Source organism: Uloborus diversus, chromosome 1 (assembly GCF_026930045.1).
Source record: "Uloborus diversus isolate 005 chromosome 1, Udiv.v.3.1, whole genome shotgun sequence".
NCBI lineage: Eukaryota > Metazoa > Arthropoda > Arachnida > Araneae > Uloboridae > Uloborus > Uloborus diversus.
The window spans coordinates 91,817,885-91,834,998 of record NC_072731.1 but is presented as its reverse complement, the minus strand read 5'-3'; the positions used below and the strand labels follow the sequence as shown (position 1 = coordinate 91,834,998).

The 17,114-nt window shown below is 31.8% G+C and overlaps 1 protein-coding gene across 2 annotated transcripts in view; it reads right to left on the bottom strand.

Moving 5' to 3' along the window:
• Nucleotides 1-992: 992 nt before the first annotated feature.
• LOC129231078 (neuroligin-4, X-linked-like) overlaps nt 993-17,114 on the bottom strand; it is a 256,715-nt gene continuing 240,593 nt past the window's right edge. Inside the window, exons 7-8 of one of the 2 annotated variants that reach the window (XM_054865331.1) lie at nt 7,561-7,908; nt 993-1,646 (exon numbers count right to left, since the gene is read on the bottom strand). In XM_054865331.1, the coding sequence (XP_054721306.1) occupies nt 7,561-7,908 (348 nt within the window). In that variant the 3' untranslated portion in view covers nt 993-1,646. The remainder of the gene's footprint in view (nt 1,647-7,560; nt 7,909-17,114) is intronic. The other variant, XM_054865326.1, reaches the window with a different exon arrangement.

Sequence of the window (17,114 nt, the reverse complement as noted above, 5' to 3'; positions counted from 1 at the left end):
CATTTTTTTCCAAAACTAGTCCGACTCCCTGGCAGATTTGCGAACTTTGAGGGAAAATGACCGACTCAGACTCTTGCAACTTTAAAACCTTCGTCTACCGACTCCAACCCCTTTACCCCAAAATCAATCCGACTCGGACTCCCCTGCCCCGTTCGTAAGCAAATAAGAGTAAAGTCTAAATGCATTTCTCTTTATTTAAGACATACACCATTTCTTCTCGCTTGCAATAGAAGACTTCTGTGTGGTCGTTTCCGAATGCTGAAAAGACGTGAAAATGAAGTCTGACTTTTTTTTGGCGGAAATTATGATGACCACTGCAGTAACCACATAATGATCGATAATAAATAAACGTTTCAAATAACAGCACCGCATTTTCCACAATGCAGGAGAAAAGGAGCAAGAGTTTTTTTTTTTTTTTTTCAAGGAAAAAAAAAACTTCTTTTAATTCGCTGATTTAAAATATTACCTTTGATGGTTGTTATAGCAACTGTGCCGGAGGGGGGGGGAATCAATTGTTTTTTTTTTTTTTTTTTGTAATTAGTGCGTTTGAGTTTTCTTTTTCTTTGATAGAATAAGTGTCTAATAATCATTGTTAAGATGCTGATTTAGCAAGAAATTACTAAGCAATTATTTTAAAATGTGACTGCATAATTACGTTTTATGGAGCACAATTTAATTTTTTATTTCAAATATTTTTTTTTACTTATATTGATTTTGTCACACACAAAATAAAAGCCATGACGGTAACTATCAAGGGAAATCTTTTCCTAGTACAAATGAAGTCTCCAAAAAGCGAAAATTAATTACAATAATGAGAACAGAATGTCTACAGGCATCTTAAGTAAAAATATTAATGCATATGCGAAGCCAAGAAAAATAATACCTATTTATTTTCTGACAAAAGCACATACCGTCAGAAAACAACTGTTATTTTTTTTTAAATCTGTAAATAAAATAAATAAGACTTCTTAATTAATTTTGGAGCATAATGATCAGGTGTATCTTTATTTTAAAAGTTTGTTTACTAAAACAATTCGAAATCAATAACAATATGTTCATAGCTTTTATAAATACATTAGTGGAGCTACAAGTTTTTTGTATTTTCATTTCTTCTTCATGCACTTCTCAGCGATAGTTTTCCCTTTTTTTTCAATCATCAGATTTTTCATGAGATTCAGCAACAGTTTCTAAAGTCTCGCTCTTGGAAAATGATCCTCTTCTGGAACCATGTCTGAATAAAACATTTTTTTCTAAGTTATAACAAAATGGGATGTAAACACACTTCAATATAGTTTTCTAGCTTCAGTGATCTTCTTCCGAAATATATTGTTAAAAAAGACTGAGATTGTTTCGAAAATGTTTCTAGTTCACGTTCATTTATAACGTACAGAACACCAATTTCAAACTGTTCGCAACTCTCAGTTTCTTTCAATTATTTCATTATTTCTTTAAATGCGTAGTAAATTCAATATGCTGTAGTAAAACATTTATAAAAAAGGAATGGAGTTTCCGCTCGTTTATCCAAAGTGAAATTTTAATATTGTTTTTAATCGTTGCAAAATGTATTATATTCAAGTTTTAAAACACACATTTAACGAAATATATTCTGCTACACTGTTGTTTCTTCTCTCTTTTCCCGGAAGTGTCTGTAAAATAGAAATTTTCATTGTTAGACAAAATACGCAATTCTGAGAAAAAAAGTTTTTTTTTTTTAAATAAAATAATTTACGATTCTACAGTCTGTCCACGGATGATATTGAATTGGCAAACTTTCAATTAAGACAAGTCTATCTGGAAGAGGGCGAAAAATAAAAAATTGATACGCGCGCTTCGTCAAGTTCAATGCAGTTCTGCTTAATTTAAGGGTTAATACATGTCTGAAAAAGCTGGCATCTCTGAAAACTAACACAAGCGTTCATTTCCGTCAGTAAACCAGATGGTTACCTTTTCATTTATTTGGTGGTCAGACTGTACTTGACTAAGAAATGCATTTTGTTGATTTTTCATTTTCGCAATAGTAAAAATTAATTTTGTTCTGTTATAAAATAAGGTATGTTTCAGTTTACTGACTCATGTCTGAACAATGAAATAAAATTTAAAAATATGCGTGCTAAAATTTGAAATTTCAGTCAAATTAAATGCGAACTAATTTAAAAAAATGACCTGTTGTTTTTAAAACTACTTTTTACTTTCAGAAAAAAAATAATATAACGTGTTTTTATTTTATAACGAGTGTTTTACATGGCTTAATTATTAGTTTATGTTGCCATTGTTGTGCTACTTTTGCGAACATACGAGTACCAGTACATCGAGGAAACGAGTACCACAAGGGTAGACACGGTGAGAATAGTAAGAAATAATATAGTAGTTATATATATACTTCCGACATGTCGGCAGTTTTTAAGAAAGTTTAGTTATTGTTTTCAGACGGTTTTTTTGTATTTCAGTAACCTAAATACAATGTTCTAAAACCATTTAAATATGAAAAATAATTTTTAAAAGATCCTGAAAAAGTGGCATCATAATAAAATATATGGAAACAAACAACTTTAAAAAACAATTTCTTTTGAGTTTGTCTGCAAATACCACATGAGAGGCAGTGACAAGCAAAGGGATGTAAGTGGACCCTTTCAAGTTTTTGGTAAAACGCTTATATTTGCTTGGCTCGGTAGACTTTCATTGATTTTTTTTTTCTAAATCATGCTATATAGCAGCACGTACCAGGGCTATTATTACTATGTCTTGGCCCAAGACAAGAGGAGATGTTCACCCACCATTTGCAATGGTTAGGGCATAAATGGGAGAAATGCCAAACCGTTTGTAGAAATTCAGTAAAATAATTAAAAAATGCAATATAAAAAAATCCCTTATGTTTCACTTTAAAATTCTACTATGAATAAGTATTGAAATTACTATTGACGAGCTTTAGACTTAAATAAAACTAATAATAAAAAACTGTAAGTTGACAAAAGGCACATAACGTGTGTAGAGACGCCATGTGGTGTGGGATAGATGCCATTTATGTTATTATTCCTTGTATTTAATATTTTCGCTGATTATTCATCTACCACAATTATTGCAATGTGGAGCGTACATTGTACATGACTCATGCATCCGTTTTTGGCATAAGAAAAAATTAAATCAGGCTGGTTTTTTTTTTTTTTTTTTTTTTTAATTTGCTAAATAATAATTTTCTCAACATTCCGCGCACACAAGCAACTTCTTTTCGCTTCACTGTCGAGCTGGATAGTTCTGGAAATGGATAATAATCTTTGTGGGGGTTTCTTTATTGGTGGATGTTTGTTAGGCAGTTGATGGTTTTTGTGGAGACAGCTGGAGTGGCAGTACTTTTAAGAGGAATGTCACGAATAGTTACTTCAATTAAATCAAATATTGCAAATAAATTATTTGGAATGACATTATGATTGAATGAGAATACTTCACAAGCTTTAAAACATTATTTAGCATTTCACACGGCATTCCATAAAGTTTTTGAGCTTCATTTTTTCGATATTTCTCTTTTTTTTTAAATTTTTTGAACAGCCAGAACAAAGGTATCTTCACTCACTGTCCCCAGATTACCGTATGCTTCCTCACGTATTTTCTCGACAGTCTAAAAACAAAAATAAAACTAATAAACAAGACATCCCATGTATTGCATCTTTGAACAGCTTGGCATCTCTCCTCATTATGTGGGAAAGATGCGACATAGGTATAAGGTAAGTATTATTATATATCGCAAAATGTAGTTAAAATAAATTAATAACAAGCTAAATCAAACATTAAAACCAGTTATTAGCTTACGGTGATTTTATTTTACACTTAACACTAATTGAAACCACAGGTACTCGAAATTTTCGTCGAAAAATACACACATAAAAATAATCTTTTCGCCTTACACACGTCACACTATAGCGCAGACAAACAAGAACTGACACGTTATGAAAAAAGCGTGTGTTAGGAAATAAAAACAGTGAGAAATATAGCCATACCTTCCTTCTTCAATGAATTTCTTAAGGTTTTTCGTCTCACCTCATATGGTATCTCCAGAGTTGCCAAGTTTTGGAAAACTTAATTATTAGCAGAGTTTTATGCTGGGGGGAGGGGAATAAAACGGCGCATCTAGTTACGATTGCAACATACGCAATGAATAATTTACGTTTTTAATTCTGTACCTCAGAGCCAGACTGACGTAAGTCCAAAAACTGTGATTTTCCCTTTATTAGTGACGCATTGTATGCCGATGCCTATTCCGCAATGTAAACCTAAGTCGTAAAAACAAAAACAAAAAAAAAATATTTTCATTTGTTTTACCAGGGATAAAAGAGCGCGCGTTCCAACCAATGCTCGCCAGAAAAGGTTTTTCCTCTCTCCTGGACAAGCAACACCTTAAAAAAAGTTTTGAAAAAATGCTAATATTTGATATTAAGTTATTTTTCATATTATTGTGGCAAAATTATTTTGCTTAATTTTAAACAGAAATTTTGAATTTTGTTAGAAAATCAATATTTGGGTCATTCCAGATTCAACGGATGAGTGCGCTCGATTATTTTTAATTTTTTTGAAACTCATATCACAAAAAGATGCATATGAATAATGTTTAAAACCACTTTTGTTTTTTCTCTAACCTTAACTCTTGATTTTTTAGAGATCATCAAAAGTGATTTTCGCAGTCAAAAATGGGACTTTTAGACCTTTGCATTTTGGCCAAAATCTATTTGAATTACATTTATGGCAGTTAATTTTACGCTTTGATGTTAAAGTGCATAAGATGATTGTCTTACATGCTGAGTTACGTGTCTGTAACTTAATAATTAAAATAATGGCAACAGGTTAAAGTTCAGGGTCAAATGTAAAATTTTTGCTCATTTCAAAGGGGGATAACTCACGTTGAGGACGGAAACACAAAATGAAATACGGCAAAAACTAATCACTGGAACCATGCTAATAAGAATATGTAACTGTTGCTGTGTGTTTTCTTACCCTTTATTGGTTACAGCTCCTCAAAGATCTGAAAAATGACAAAAAATGACATTTTCAGACCTTTATAAACCAAAAGAGGATGGAATTAAAAATAAAATTTCTTGGCCAATTGAATATTCCATTCAAGTACTATACATGTTATATATATTGTTTTGTGTATTTGGTTTGTAAAAAAAATACAGGTCTTTGAAATTGAGCAATTTTGCTAGTTAATTTACACACTAAAACAGAAATAAAAAGTGTTAAAACTTTATTGCACTTTCTTAAATGGCCTATATAATAAATTATACTGAAAAAACATATTTTAAGTACAAAAAAAAACTATTTTAATTTGATAACTTAGAAATATTTGGATATGAATGATTGACAGCTTAAGTAGTTAATTTATAGACTATCTACAAACACATATTTTCAATACACACAAACATATGCTCTGTACATTAACATATCTAAATTGCCTGAAACATATGCAAAAACATTCTATATACCAAATTTAAAATGTGCGTTTTTTATTTCTTGTTTGAGTATAGTTTTGAAAAAATGAACTCACCTAGTAGTCACGTAGTAAGTTGTAATGGTGACTCAAGTATATGGCATTTTGGTATGCTTAACCAAGGCACATTCATAATTTGATACTTTGAAAATAAACTAGGAGCACGACAATGTCAGGGGTTCTAAATTTAGTGATCAACGCACGTTATGTAATAACTTTTTTCACAGTAATGGGCATTTTCTTTTGATAGTCTTTTTAGTAACACACTATTGCTAGGGGACACTAATTTTACAGTGATAATATTTAAATACGGTGGCATATAGCAGTGATTAAATGTTGTATTGGTAATTATATTTGCAGAGTCAAACATTTCTTGTAGCATTTTTTGAGCTAGTTTAATATATTGAATGCTTACAAGGATACATGCAATGTTTAGTAGCAAAAATGTAGAAGGTATACATTTCTGTAGGAATTAAAATGTGACTTCTAGTAGTTCTTTGCAAGCTAGTCTTATTAGTATCAATTCTTTTTACGGTTCTTCTGATTCTGTTACAATGTCCATTACCGCGTGATATTGCATAGAAATGCCATTCAGCTCTCAAGTTGACATCCGTATGGTGATTACATAAATTAAGAAAGTCCTTTCTATTTTTGTTGTGTATTTGAGTAAAGTATTTCAGTACGCTACATACTGTGTCAACACCAGAACTGTAGTACTACTGTGTGAGTTTATTTTCTTAAAACTACACTGAAGCAAGAAATGAAGAACTCACCTTTTTTTTTTTCCTTTCAACTATGTAGATAATACTTTTGCACGTGTTTAGGCAAGTTACATAAGTTAATGTACAGAGCGTATATTTGTATGTATTGAAAATTTGTGCGTGTAGATAGTCTATAAATTAACTACTTAAGCTGTCAATCATGTATGAACTACTGATTTATGTCCAAATATATCTAAGTTATCAAATTAAAATAATTATTTTTTTACTTAAAATATCTTTTTCCTGTATAATATATTACATAGAGCACACTATACGTAATTTAAGAAAGTGAAATGAAGTTTTCACACTTTTTATTTGTTTTAGAGTGTGAATTAACTAGCAAAATTGCTCAATTTCAAAGACCTGTATCTTTTTTTAAAAACCAAATACACAAAACAATATATATAACATGTATAGTACTTGAATGGAATATTCAATTAACCAAGAAATTTTATTTTTAATTCGATCCCCTTTTGGTTTACAGGGGTCTAAAAATGTCATTTTTCTCAATTTTCTGATCTTTGAGGAGCTGTAATGTATAAAGGGTAATAACACACAATTACAGCTATATTTTCTCATTAGTGTGACTCCAGTGATTAGTTTTTGCCATATTTCACTTTGTGTTTTTATGCCCTAAGCGAGTTATGACCCTTTGAAATCAGTAACAATTTTACATTTGACCTTGAACTTTGGCCTGCTGTCATTATTTTAATTATTAAGTTACAGCTACATAACTCAGTGTTTGAGACTATTATCTAATGTTCTTTAACATAAAAAGTAAAATGTTCTGCCACTGATTAGTATTTAATTAGGTATGGACCAAAATGCAAAGGTCTAAAAGTCCCATTTTTGAATACGAAAATGACTTTTGATGACATCTAAAAAATCAAGAGTTAAGGTTAGAGGAAAAATAAAAGTGGTTTTAAACATCATTCATATGCATCTTTTTGGGATATGAGTTTCAAAAAAATTAAAAATGGTCGAGCGCACTCATCCGTTGAATCTGTATGGAATGACCCTAATTATCTAAATGATTATACTACGGATATTATCTGTAATGATTGAAAAACTTACTGTGATTACAAAATGTAAAGAAACGAAAATCGTGGGTTTTGGACACGTTTTTGTAGCGTCGTAGTTCAAGGTTGTTGTTCGTAGAAACTACGATTTTTCCGGAGCAGTTGGCGTCTCTGGGTGTCTCTTCCACTTTTACACTATCTCCAAATTTTTAATTTTGGAAGTTACAATTTTAGTTGAAAATAATTTATCATTTTTGTTATTATGATTTACTAATTTTAATAAGCTATCATGGAAGACACGTACTCACACTCGCATCTCCTGCTGTTGCTGCTGCAGGCTGGCCACTGAGATATTCGGCGCACCACTTGTAGGTGGCCAATGGGGATGGTGATGGTGAAGGTGGTGTCCATGGGGTGGAGTTGAACGAGAAGACGTGGAGAGCAGTGGTTGGGCTTCGGGATGCTGTTGAGCCTCCTGTGATACAGAGGACGGTGGCGCCATCTTCGATGGAAGAGTACCGGCTTCGGTCAAAGTTGTCAGAGTCATGAAAGATGGCGGTGGTAGATGATCCATTGGCGACTGTAGGGAACTGATCAAGTGCGCTTGCTTGGATTGAGGAGTTGAATTGCAGCTTAATCCATCTGGATGAAGCTGTACAAAAAAGTTAAAAAAAAAAATAATAATCGACAAATACAATTACTTTGTCTTTTTCTGACATCGAGCACACTAAAAAAGCATAATAAAAATTTGATCTAATGCATAACATTTTTGCTTGTTTCTATTATTCTTATTATTCTGATGAATTTCTAATGAGGAATTAAATTTGATCATTTCTCAAGATCAATAATGCACATTGGCCACACAAGTAATCTGTCTAAAGTGTGGGAATAGTAAAATAGTGCATCCCCCCCCCTCCCCACGAAATGTGACGTTTTTATTATGAGATCAACATAAATGTAAACTGGAACGAAAACTGAAATCACTTTCAGTGTGTTATAGAAGTATGATAGACATATTTACCATACACTCTTTACCATAGTACACTGTCTACCAAATAAAAACACTTTTGGTTCATAAATTAACCAATTAGCGCTGCTTAACTTGTAACATTTTGTTATAACTGAAAATTTTCAATTTAAATATCCAGTCTGTCATGAAATATGAAATTATGCGACATTTTTTTCGAAATTTAAAATCGAATTTTTCTTTTTGATGATCTTTCAAGCGACTGATCAAACAACTTAGGTTGTAATTTTGTCTTTATAATAATGTTGGATTAGAGCTTCTCTCAAGACAGCGGTAAAGATTGTTCAGCTTCGAGTAATTTTAATGAGATGCAATTTATAAGTTTTTAAAAAGCATTTGTTACTAGAAATAATCCGGAGTTTGCAAAGCGGATATTAAAAGATATAGGTTGAACTGCATCCGGAGAAAAATTATATACTCCTACTCCAATGAGCATGCTTTTAAATAATTACTACATTTCTAATAACTACTCTACGCTGATTAAGTTTAATCATATAGCGTAGACTGGTACACGTTTAAGAGGATTTTTTTTAATGAATTTTCTAAATTTTATGTTTTAACTTAGGAAATTTTGGACATTGCAGTTTTATGAAGCAGTTAATGGAGTAAAAATTGGTATATTCGGTTGTTGCTCAGTTTGTAATTTCAGCCGTTAAAAAAAATATTTTTGAGTTCAAGTCAGTCGCGTAAATATGCTCCGGACACGGGGCACGTTTACGCAACCAACGCAACCGTTTACGCATATTTATTTTGACACGTGACGTGGTTCTGTTAGTGTTTTGAACATAATGTCTTACTCTCGTTAAAAAAATGAAGATTTATTACAGACTGAATAGTGTATAAAGTAAAAGCTGAACTGGCACGGATACAGTACTACATGATTGTAAGCTATAAGATACGAATTTGTAATTCAATTAAAAATTAAATGGTGATTTTCAAAACTAAATACCCTGAAAATAATAAAATGTTTTGAGACAGGTTATAGCAAGAAAATCGTCTGGGCACGTTTAGAAGTAAGACACATAAAGAACGTGCGTAAAGATGTTCAGACGACAACGCGTAAACTTGCCCCTTCTCCAAGTTTGGATTTATTTTTAACGTGCAAAAATATTTATTAACATTTCAGATCATACAAATACAATTCTCAAAAAGGGATAAAATTCTGCTAATTTTTATACATTTTTTCTTTTTTAACTAAGTATTATTCGTTCACATTAAGCTTCAAAACGTTCAACTCAAAATTCACTCGACTTGGTAGAAAACAGATTATTCTTTCTGAGTGTTGTCTCAAATGCTCCACTAATGCTCAAAAACTTATGAGAATGCTTTCTAGGAAGCAGCATCAATCTGTTATGACCGTTGGCTCTCCAGTTAAAATTCGTTTTGAAAAAAGGGCACTGCGTAAACGTGCCCCGGTCTCCTACCAATTTTCAAACACACAATTTTCAAAAATGAAGCAGTGAAAATTATAAATTCAGCATTTTTCATAAACTGTTTAATAGTAAATTGGCATTGTCTGGCATAAGTATTTGGTTCCGGATTAATATATCATCGAGCAGTTCAGTTCAGTTACTTGGAGAAAAAATTTCTGATGATAGATCATATTGGCATTGACATTAGTTGAAAAATGCTGGCTACAATTTAACTGAGTTAAATGAATGTATTGAACAACATTAGTCGCAACGCTAATGTGCCTACGACGAACTTAAATTTTTACTGTGAAAAACAAAAAGTTAAAAAAAAAAAAAACTGGTATATCTTTACGAGAAATATGTAACAACTAAAACATTTTACTGATACTGACGCGAAACAAGTTTCATCTATAATTCGTTTCTTATTTCACATATCAAAGTAATCAACGTAGGTATAGGTACACAAAATATAATTGTATCAAAACACTGTTTACATCATTTCACAACATAATGAAATTAACTGTAAATGGCATTCAAACAAGAAGAAAGTACTGAAAAAACTATAGTTGGGGCATACCTAACCTAGCAGCATCGCAATTCTGCGACAAAAATCTGTGTAACTTTCACAATGCTGATAGTTTCCGTTTTACCCAAGTATGGTAATTTAACAGTGTTAAGAGGCACATTCTAGTTAAAAGGTTCTTTAAATATATATTTAGAATAAGGAATGTGTTTTTACTATGCGAAACATAAGCATAAACTGTCTAGATCACAAGATAGTTTATCAAAAACACAATTTCAGAAAGTGCAGTGTTCCGCATGATACGATTACGAATGAAATTCAAGGAACATACTTAAAGAACACTTTGTATTGTCAAATGACTCATATGGCGCGATTTCAAAGGAAATGCATTGAACCGGCTCAAAGTTTGCCAGTGACGTTTTTTGATAAAACTCCCTTGCATAACAACATGCAGTGCGACGATTCAGCTTTAAACTGACCCGCTTCATTCCTAATAATGGGGTTGTTTCCTTCAGTCAAAAGTAGTACTTTTTTTCACTGAAATTGATAGAATAAGCAAAAATAAATAAATAAATAAATAAATAGAATGGACCCAGAAAATACTCTCATTTTTCCAACAGTTATTTTTTAATTAATTTTTTAAATTGTCTGATTTTTCAAACAAGGCGTGATCTTGATGACGTCACAAATGATGCTCTTTGGCGCATCTTTCTCTCGTGATTCCACGTTATGATAATCAAGAAGCGACTTAAAATTGCGCTCTACACTTGCTATAACCGTATCGTTGCCACTACACGGGATTAAAGATGCAAATTAAATATTTTGTTTTATGAATGGCAACACTGAATGGCATTTCATCAATTTGTGATGACATCGGCAGAAGCATAAACAATGAAAGCGCACCGATTTAAGTAATTTTTTAATAATATTAAACGTAAACAAATTATTTAAAAAAAATGATCAGACCCTATGTTTATAAGCATCTTCTTTCAGAAAAATATACTTTTAAAATTTTGGAAACAACCCCTTTCCCTTCATTCCTAATAAGCATATTGAAAATTATGCGAGCAGTGATTCACTTTTTACTCGCAGTTTAAAACTACATTCAACTAACACGAATCTTGGTCAATGTAAACGGGATTAATCACAAGTAATTGTTGTGTTAAATAATGAGGGACTGAATCGCTTATGTTTGCTATTGATAATTTGATTTGTAACTAACTTTACGTATTTTGGAAAACGATATTTGAGGCAGTAAGAAGCAAAGGGATGTAAGTGACAAAATTAAAAATTTGGAAATAATCAGTGAACCTCTTCTCTACTTTGGGGCAAGAAATATTACTAGTAGTCCCATTGGGTGCTGCTATACAGGCATGATTTAGAAAAAAAATCAATGAAAGCTTACCTAGAACCTTATTCTTAAACGCGTTTAACTCGAAACTTATAAATGTCCACTAACATCCCTTTGCTTCTTACTGCCTCATTTGTAAAAAAAAAGAAAGGGGAAAAAAAATTAATTTCTAAAAATTTGCACATGGTTTTTACTTGGAGCATAAAATAATAATGGTAAGAAGTACGAAATGTTGAACACGTTCACAAAATCTTGTCTCACAGGTAAGTCACACTGGATTTTCTTAATTGAAGTGTGTGTTCACCAGTGAGTCGCTTGCTATGGAGCATTAGATTGCTGCTGAATGTCTCAACGTGTACTGGGTGTACTTTATACTGCAACTATGGCTACTATATCTATGAACTTTAGTAAAACAATTTGTTGATTTAATTAGTTAACTATGAATTATGTTTGCGCGAATTTTGACAAAAGGAAGTAAAAAACAAAATGTAATACTAAATGACAAGACTAAAAATAAATACAAGGAAAGAAAAAACAATCTATTGAAGGTTAAAAAACGCCAGGAAATAAAATTATTAAAAAATGTTACGTCCTCCGAAGTAAATAAGTAGATTAAATGCTGTCGCAAACGTTTCACGAAATTTTCTGTTGTCAAAAGTGTACAGTATGTTCTTTCCTTCTTTTTTTAAGACTATTTAATAAAAGCCACAAAAAATAAATTGTTTTTCTTGCGCCATTTTTAATTCAAACTTTTATTGTAAGAAGCAATTTTGCAGATTTTTTTTTTTTTTAGTTTAAAAAAACAGTAGTTGAATGTCATCCGTAGAAGTCATCTAAAAATACAAAGCAGCATTTATTTATATTGGTTTCTGTATTGCAGACTTAAAAAAATATTCGTTCGGAACGATTTTAGTCGACATTGACAAGGAATTTTAAGTTTGAGTCCGGATGTATAAAAGTTTGGGGACTGCGGATCTAAAGCGAACAAATACGCCATCAAGAAGCTCAAATATTCTTCTCGTACTATTGCAGCACTATGTGAACTGCAATATGTCCACACAGAAACTCTACAGAATAACATTTCCAAATAAAAGAAACTACACTCGAAAAATAAAGCGTGAAATTTAACGCTAGTCTGCTTTGTGAACTACAAATTTTAGTCTTTCACCGAGTTCCAAAAGCTACATGTACCCACACATTCCGTACGACGTTCACTTCAAAATCCTTTTCTCATCCACTTATTTCCCCCGGGATACCCCAAGCATACTTGGTCCGAAGGGAATTATAACCCAGACATGGAACTTATCCCCAGTTTTCTGCACTTTTCTACAGTTTCTTCAAACTTATTTTCTGCAGTGGCATGTATCCTGTTACCATGAAACACGAAATTTTGAGATTAAGTTCCTCGAGAAAGAGGAAATAGTAGGGGATATATCATCTTCCAACAATTTTCTTCCCTTTCAACCAGAAAGAGGAATGTCATAAAGGGTTTCCAGTGTCCGAGAATACTTTTGCAGTTTTTTTCGAAAAATGTAATTTTCTCCTCTCTTTTCTTCTTTTGTTTCCAGATTAAAATATTTCATGTCTAAGACTGCAGTTTTTAATTCAATTCAAACGGACTTTTGAGACTTAAAAAGTGTCTTGGGTGATGACTTTTTAGTTGTTAAGTTTTCAGAAAGTTTGAACTCCCGTTCCCCGCTAAAGCTTAGTTTTGCTTAGCTCTATGATGTTACTCGAAATTGAGTAAATACTGCAGAAAAATGCCTTCATGATTGTTTTCTCTTCAAGATAGCATTTATTTTAATACACGCTGCTCACTAGATGCTGATGATAGATGATATATGAAGATATGAAGTTTGCTGTGTTACTTTTTTTTACGCTTCTTTGATTTTTGCAAATAGAAATCATTAGTATCTTATCCTAAGGAAACGTGTGTTGTATTTTCTAAAGGTTCAAAAACTGCCTTAAAATTAAAAATAAATTGCAATAAATTAAGAAATAACTCTTAAATGCACAAGTTCTGTTTTTTAACTGAATTCATATTTTGTCAATTTATCAGCAAAATACTCTCATAATAGGATGCTCAAAAAATTTAGAAATACATTTTGTGAATAATGAACGATTTTATGAAAACTATTTAATTTATTACTCCATAATGTGCTAACGCATCCCAAATTTTTTTTCAGAAGATGACTCTAGGGGTACTCATATTGGCTTAATATTTCTAAAATGTGTATCAGTTTAATTTTTATTTGTACTGAAATTTCCCCCTTAAATATCACAAATCTGGCCAAAAAAATGATGATTTTTACGGCATTAGTTAAAAAATTTAACACTACTTCCTCCATTTGTATTTAGTTGAAATTTTTCCTATATTACGATGAAAAGTTTTAAATTTTACCTGAGTACATTACTGCACAAATATTTTTCAAACATTGGTAAAATAGTTATAAGCTTCCATTTTAAAAAGATAAATTCTTTAAAATTAAAAATACAAAAATTCCACGAATTTAAACACTATTTTATGTCATTGTGGTCGATGTTCTTGGACTCAAACAAACCTAAAAATGCATAGAATACCTTTTTCTACTTTTTTTTTACATTATGTGTTCTTAATAATTATCTTTACTAATAATAAAGCTGAATGTCCCTCTGTCTGTCCGGATCTCTGTTTGTCAGGATCTCTGTGACGCGCATAGCGCCTAGAGCGTTGGCCGATTCTCATGAAATTTGGCACAAAGTTAGTTTGTACCATGGGGGTGTGCACCTCGAAGCGATTTTTTGAAAATTCGTTGTGGTTCTTTTTTTAATCCAATTTTAAGAACAAAAATATCATAAGATGGACGAGTAAATTACGAAATTATCATAACGTGGAACCGTAACATGGGTACAAGCCAGTTGGCGAGAAAATTCACCATACATTATTTATAAATATACAGGCGAACCAAAAGACCTTTTAATTTTCTATTACGGGCAAAGCCGTGCGGGTACCACTAGTGTAGAATAAAATGTTGATGTTGCTTATACTTGCTAACGTTCGCTACATTTATCTTGTAAACTATATTAACGAAAATTCATACTATGCATTAAGTCTACACAAGTTGACTTAAAACTTCATTTGCAAGTCAGTCTTTAAACGGAATTAATAAAAGGAGGAAGAAACAGTTTTATGAGGATTAGATAAGAGTAGATACATCTTTGCAAATTGGCTTACTTTAGTCTAGCTTAATTCTAACTTAAATTGATTTTGCCGTAAATATTTAGTATCTAAAATTGACGCTTTTCATGCGGGTAAATTCTAATGCTTATAAATGTTCAAATATTATATTGGAACGTTTTAAGTATTGCAAATATGTGAATAAATTAATAAATTTATCTATGAGATATATCTAATGCGTCTATCACAAAATGTTCTGATATAAGTTCCAGAACCATTATTTTGTCGTTGGTTTTCAGAAATAATAAAGTATTAAGCTATGATTTTCTTAAATAAAATAATGTATCTATTATTTAAGAGAGACATTTAGAAAAAAAAATAATAATTATTTGTACCTTTTTTTTATTAGTGCATAAAGAGACATGTTCCAGAATTTTTTTCAATGTGCAAAGGAAATATTTTTTTTATAGTTCAGTATGAAAATTACTCTCAAAAACATCGGAATGATTATTTTAAAAAGTTAAACACTGTACTGTTTGGAAATTGCATATATTGAAAGACTCTTTTTGCTTCCTAGATCATCATGGCTAAATGAAAAGTAACCATGAATTATTTCATATTCATATTTCAGTTGACATTTCACGAGTAATTGCAAAAGGTTGGTAGAACATTTTAACGACATAATAGCCGTCTTTAATTTCTATTGCATACAGGTGACGATGTACAGTTTTACCTCAAATACTGAGTGAAGTAACCCCCCCCCCCGAAAATATTTAAAAAACGTAGGTAATTTACGTGAAATATACCGCCAGCTCAGTCATTTCCAGCCGAGGACTGCAGTTTCGTGCTTATTAGCACTCATCAGCCCAGCATAGGAAAGTGACTGAGAGCAATGGTTCGGTTCATCTCGAAGATTGAATGCGAGGTAAGGTATATTCAGTAAATTACCGCCCATTAGCCAGGGCTAAAGCAGAAATACGTGAAATACGTTCTGGTCTGCTAATTCTATATTAGCTACCAGTTTGTTTCGCACTCTTGGCTTTTTTAAGAGGTTTTCCATCTCCAGTTCAGTCACTTTCCTATGCCGGGTTGATGAGTGCTAATAAGCCCGAAACTGCAGTCCTCGGCTGGAAATGACTGAGCTGGCGGTGTATTTCACGTATTTCTGCTTTAGCCCTGGCTAATGGGCGGTATTTTACTGAATATAGATAATTTATTCATCGCTCCAAGACCTACAGTGGTTATTTCGCTAACTTTTACAGTAAACAGCATTTTTTACCGCATGCGTTGTAAAAGGAATTACCTAACAGCGAATACATGTTTTTCGTTGCGTTATTTTTTTTTCTAATGAATTCATACTATGTATTACTATACATACATTTGTATTGCAAATATCAAATGAACTAAAGGTGATATATTAATTTACCAAGGAATTCCGTCATTTTCACATATTTATTATTACTATTTGCTTATCATTCAAATTACCAATGACATAAGCCTTAGTGACTTTGTGTTGATCAAGTTAATAGAAAAAAAATAGCATTTTGCACTATGTTGGACGAGTAGAGGCCGTTTACAAATCAACTAATTTAATTATGCATTTTTTTTTTTGGAAAAAAGTGAACAAAGTAGTTCTTCAAAGCACCTAAAATTATTCTTTTTCCACAATGTAAAATATATGTCCTAACTAACTTTTAACCCTCCCCCCCCCCGAAAGCAGAGGAGTAGAAAATGATTTCTTAATAAAGAGGTTGACAATAATTTTAAAAGTTTACTGGGCGAAACTCGTAATTTCAATTTAGCGTAGTATTTTTTCATTTATACAAGAGGTCAAACACTGCTATGAGAAAAATCTATATTTCAGAATACAATGAAAACGTTTTTCTGCACAAAAAGGATTCCCATGAAAACTAAGTTTTAAGATCGAAAACTTTTTTATGCTTACATTATACTTAGTAGGCTGAACGGAGTCAAAGCTTTAAAAAAAAGAAAGAACCCCCATCGATTAATAATCAACTTATTTCAGTAATAACTGTAGCCTGCATAAAGGAGTCGAAACGCGAAGTAGCTTTCCCGTCGTGTTTATTTTATTGCCTTACGTGTGTTATCTGTTGTATGTTATGAGTACATGTAATGTGTAATATTAATTTAAATTAGCTATGATGTCGGACAGCCCAGGCAGGCTCGAAGTTCAGCTAGTTTACAGCTGAAAGCTTTACAGAAAAAAAACTTATAAATTTAACCGAACAACTAAGTCCGCTGCTTTTAAGCTTTATTTTTTAAGAAAAGAAAAGAAAACAGGTTAATTTAAATTTTTTTTCGCCGAAAGCGACGCAAAAAATTTTAGAATCATATTAAAATGTTGCTTTGAAAAAATATGCATAAGAA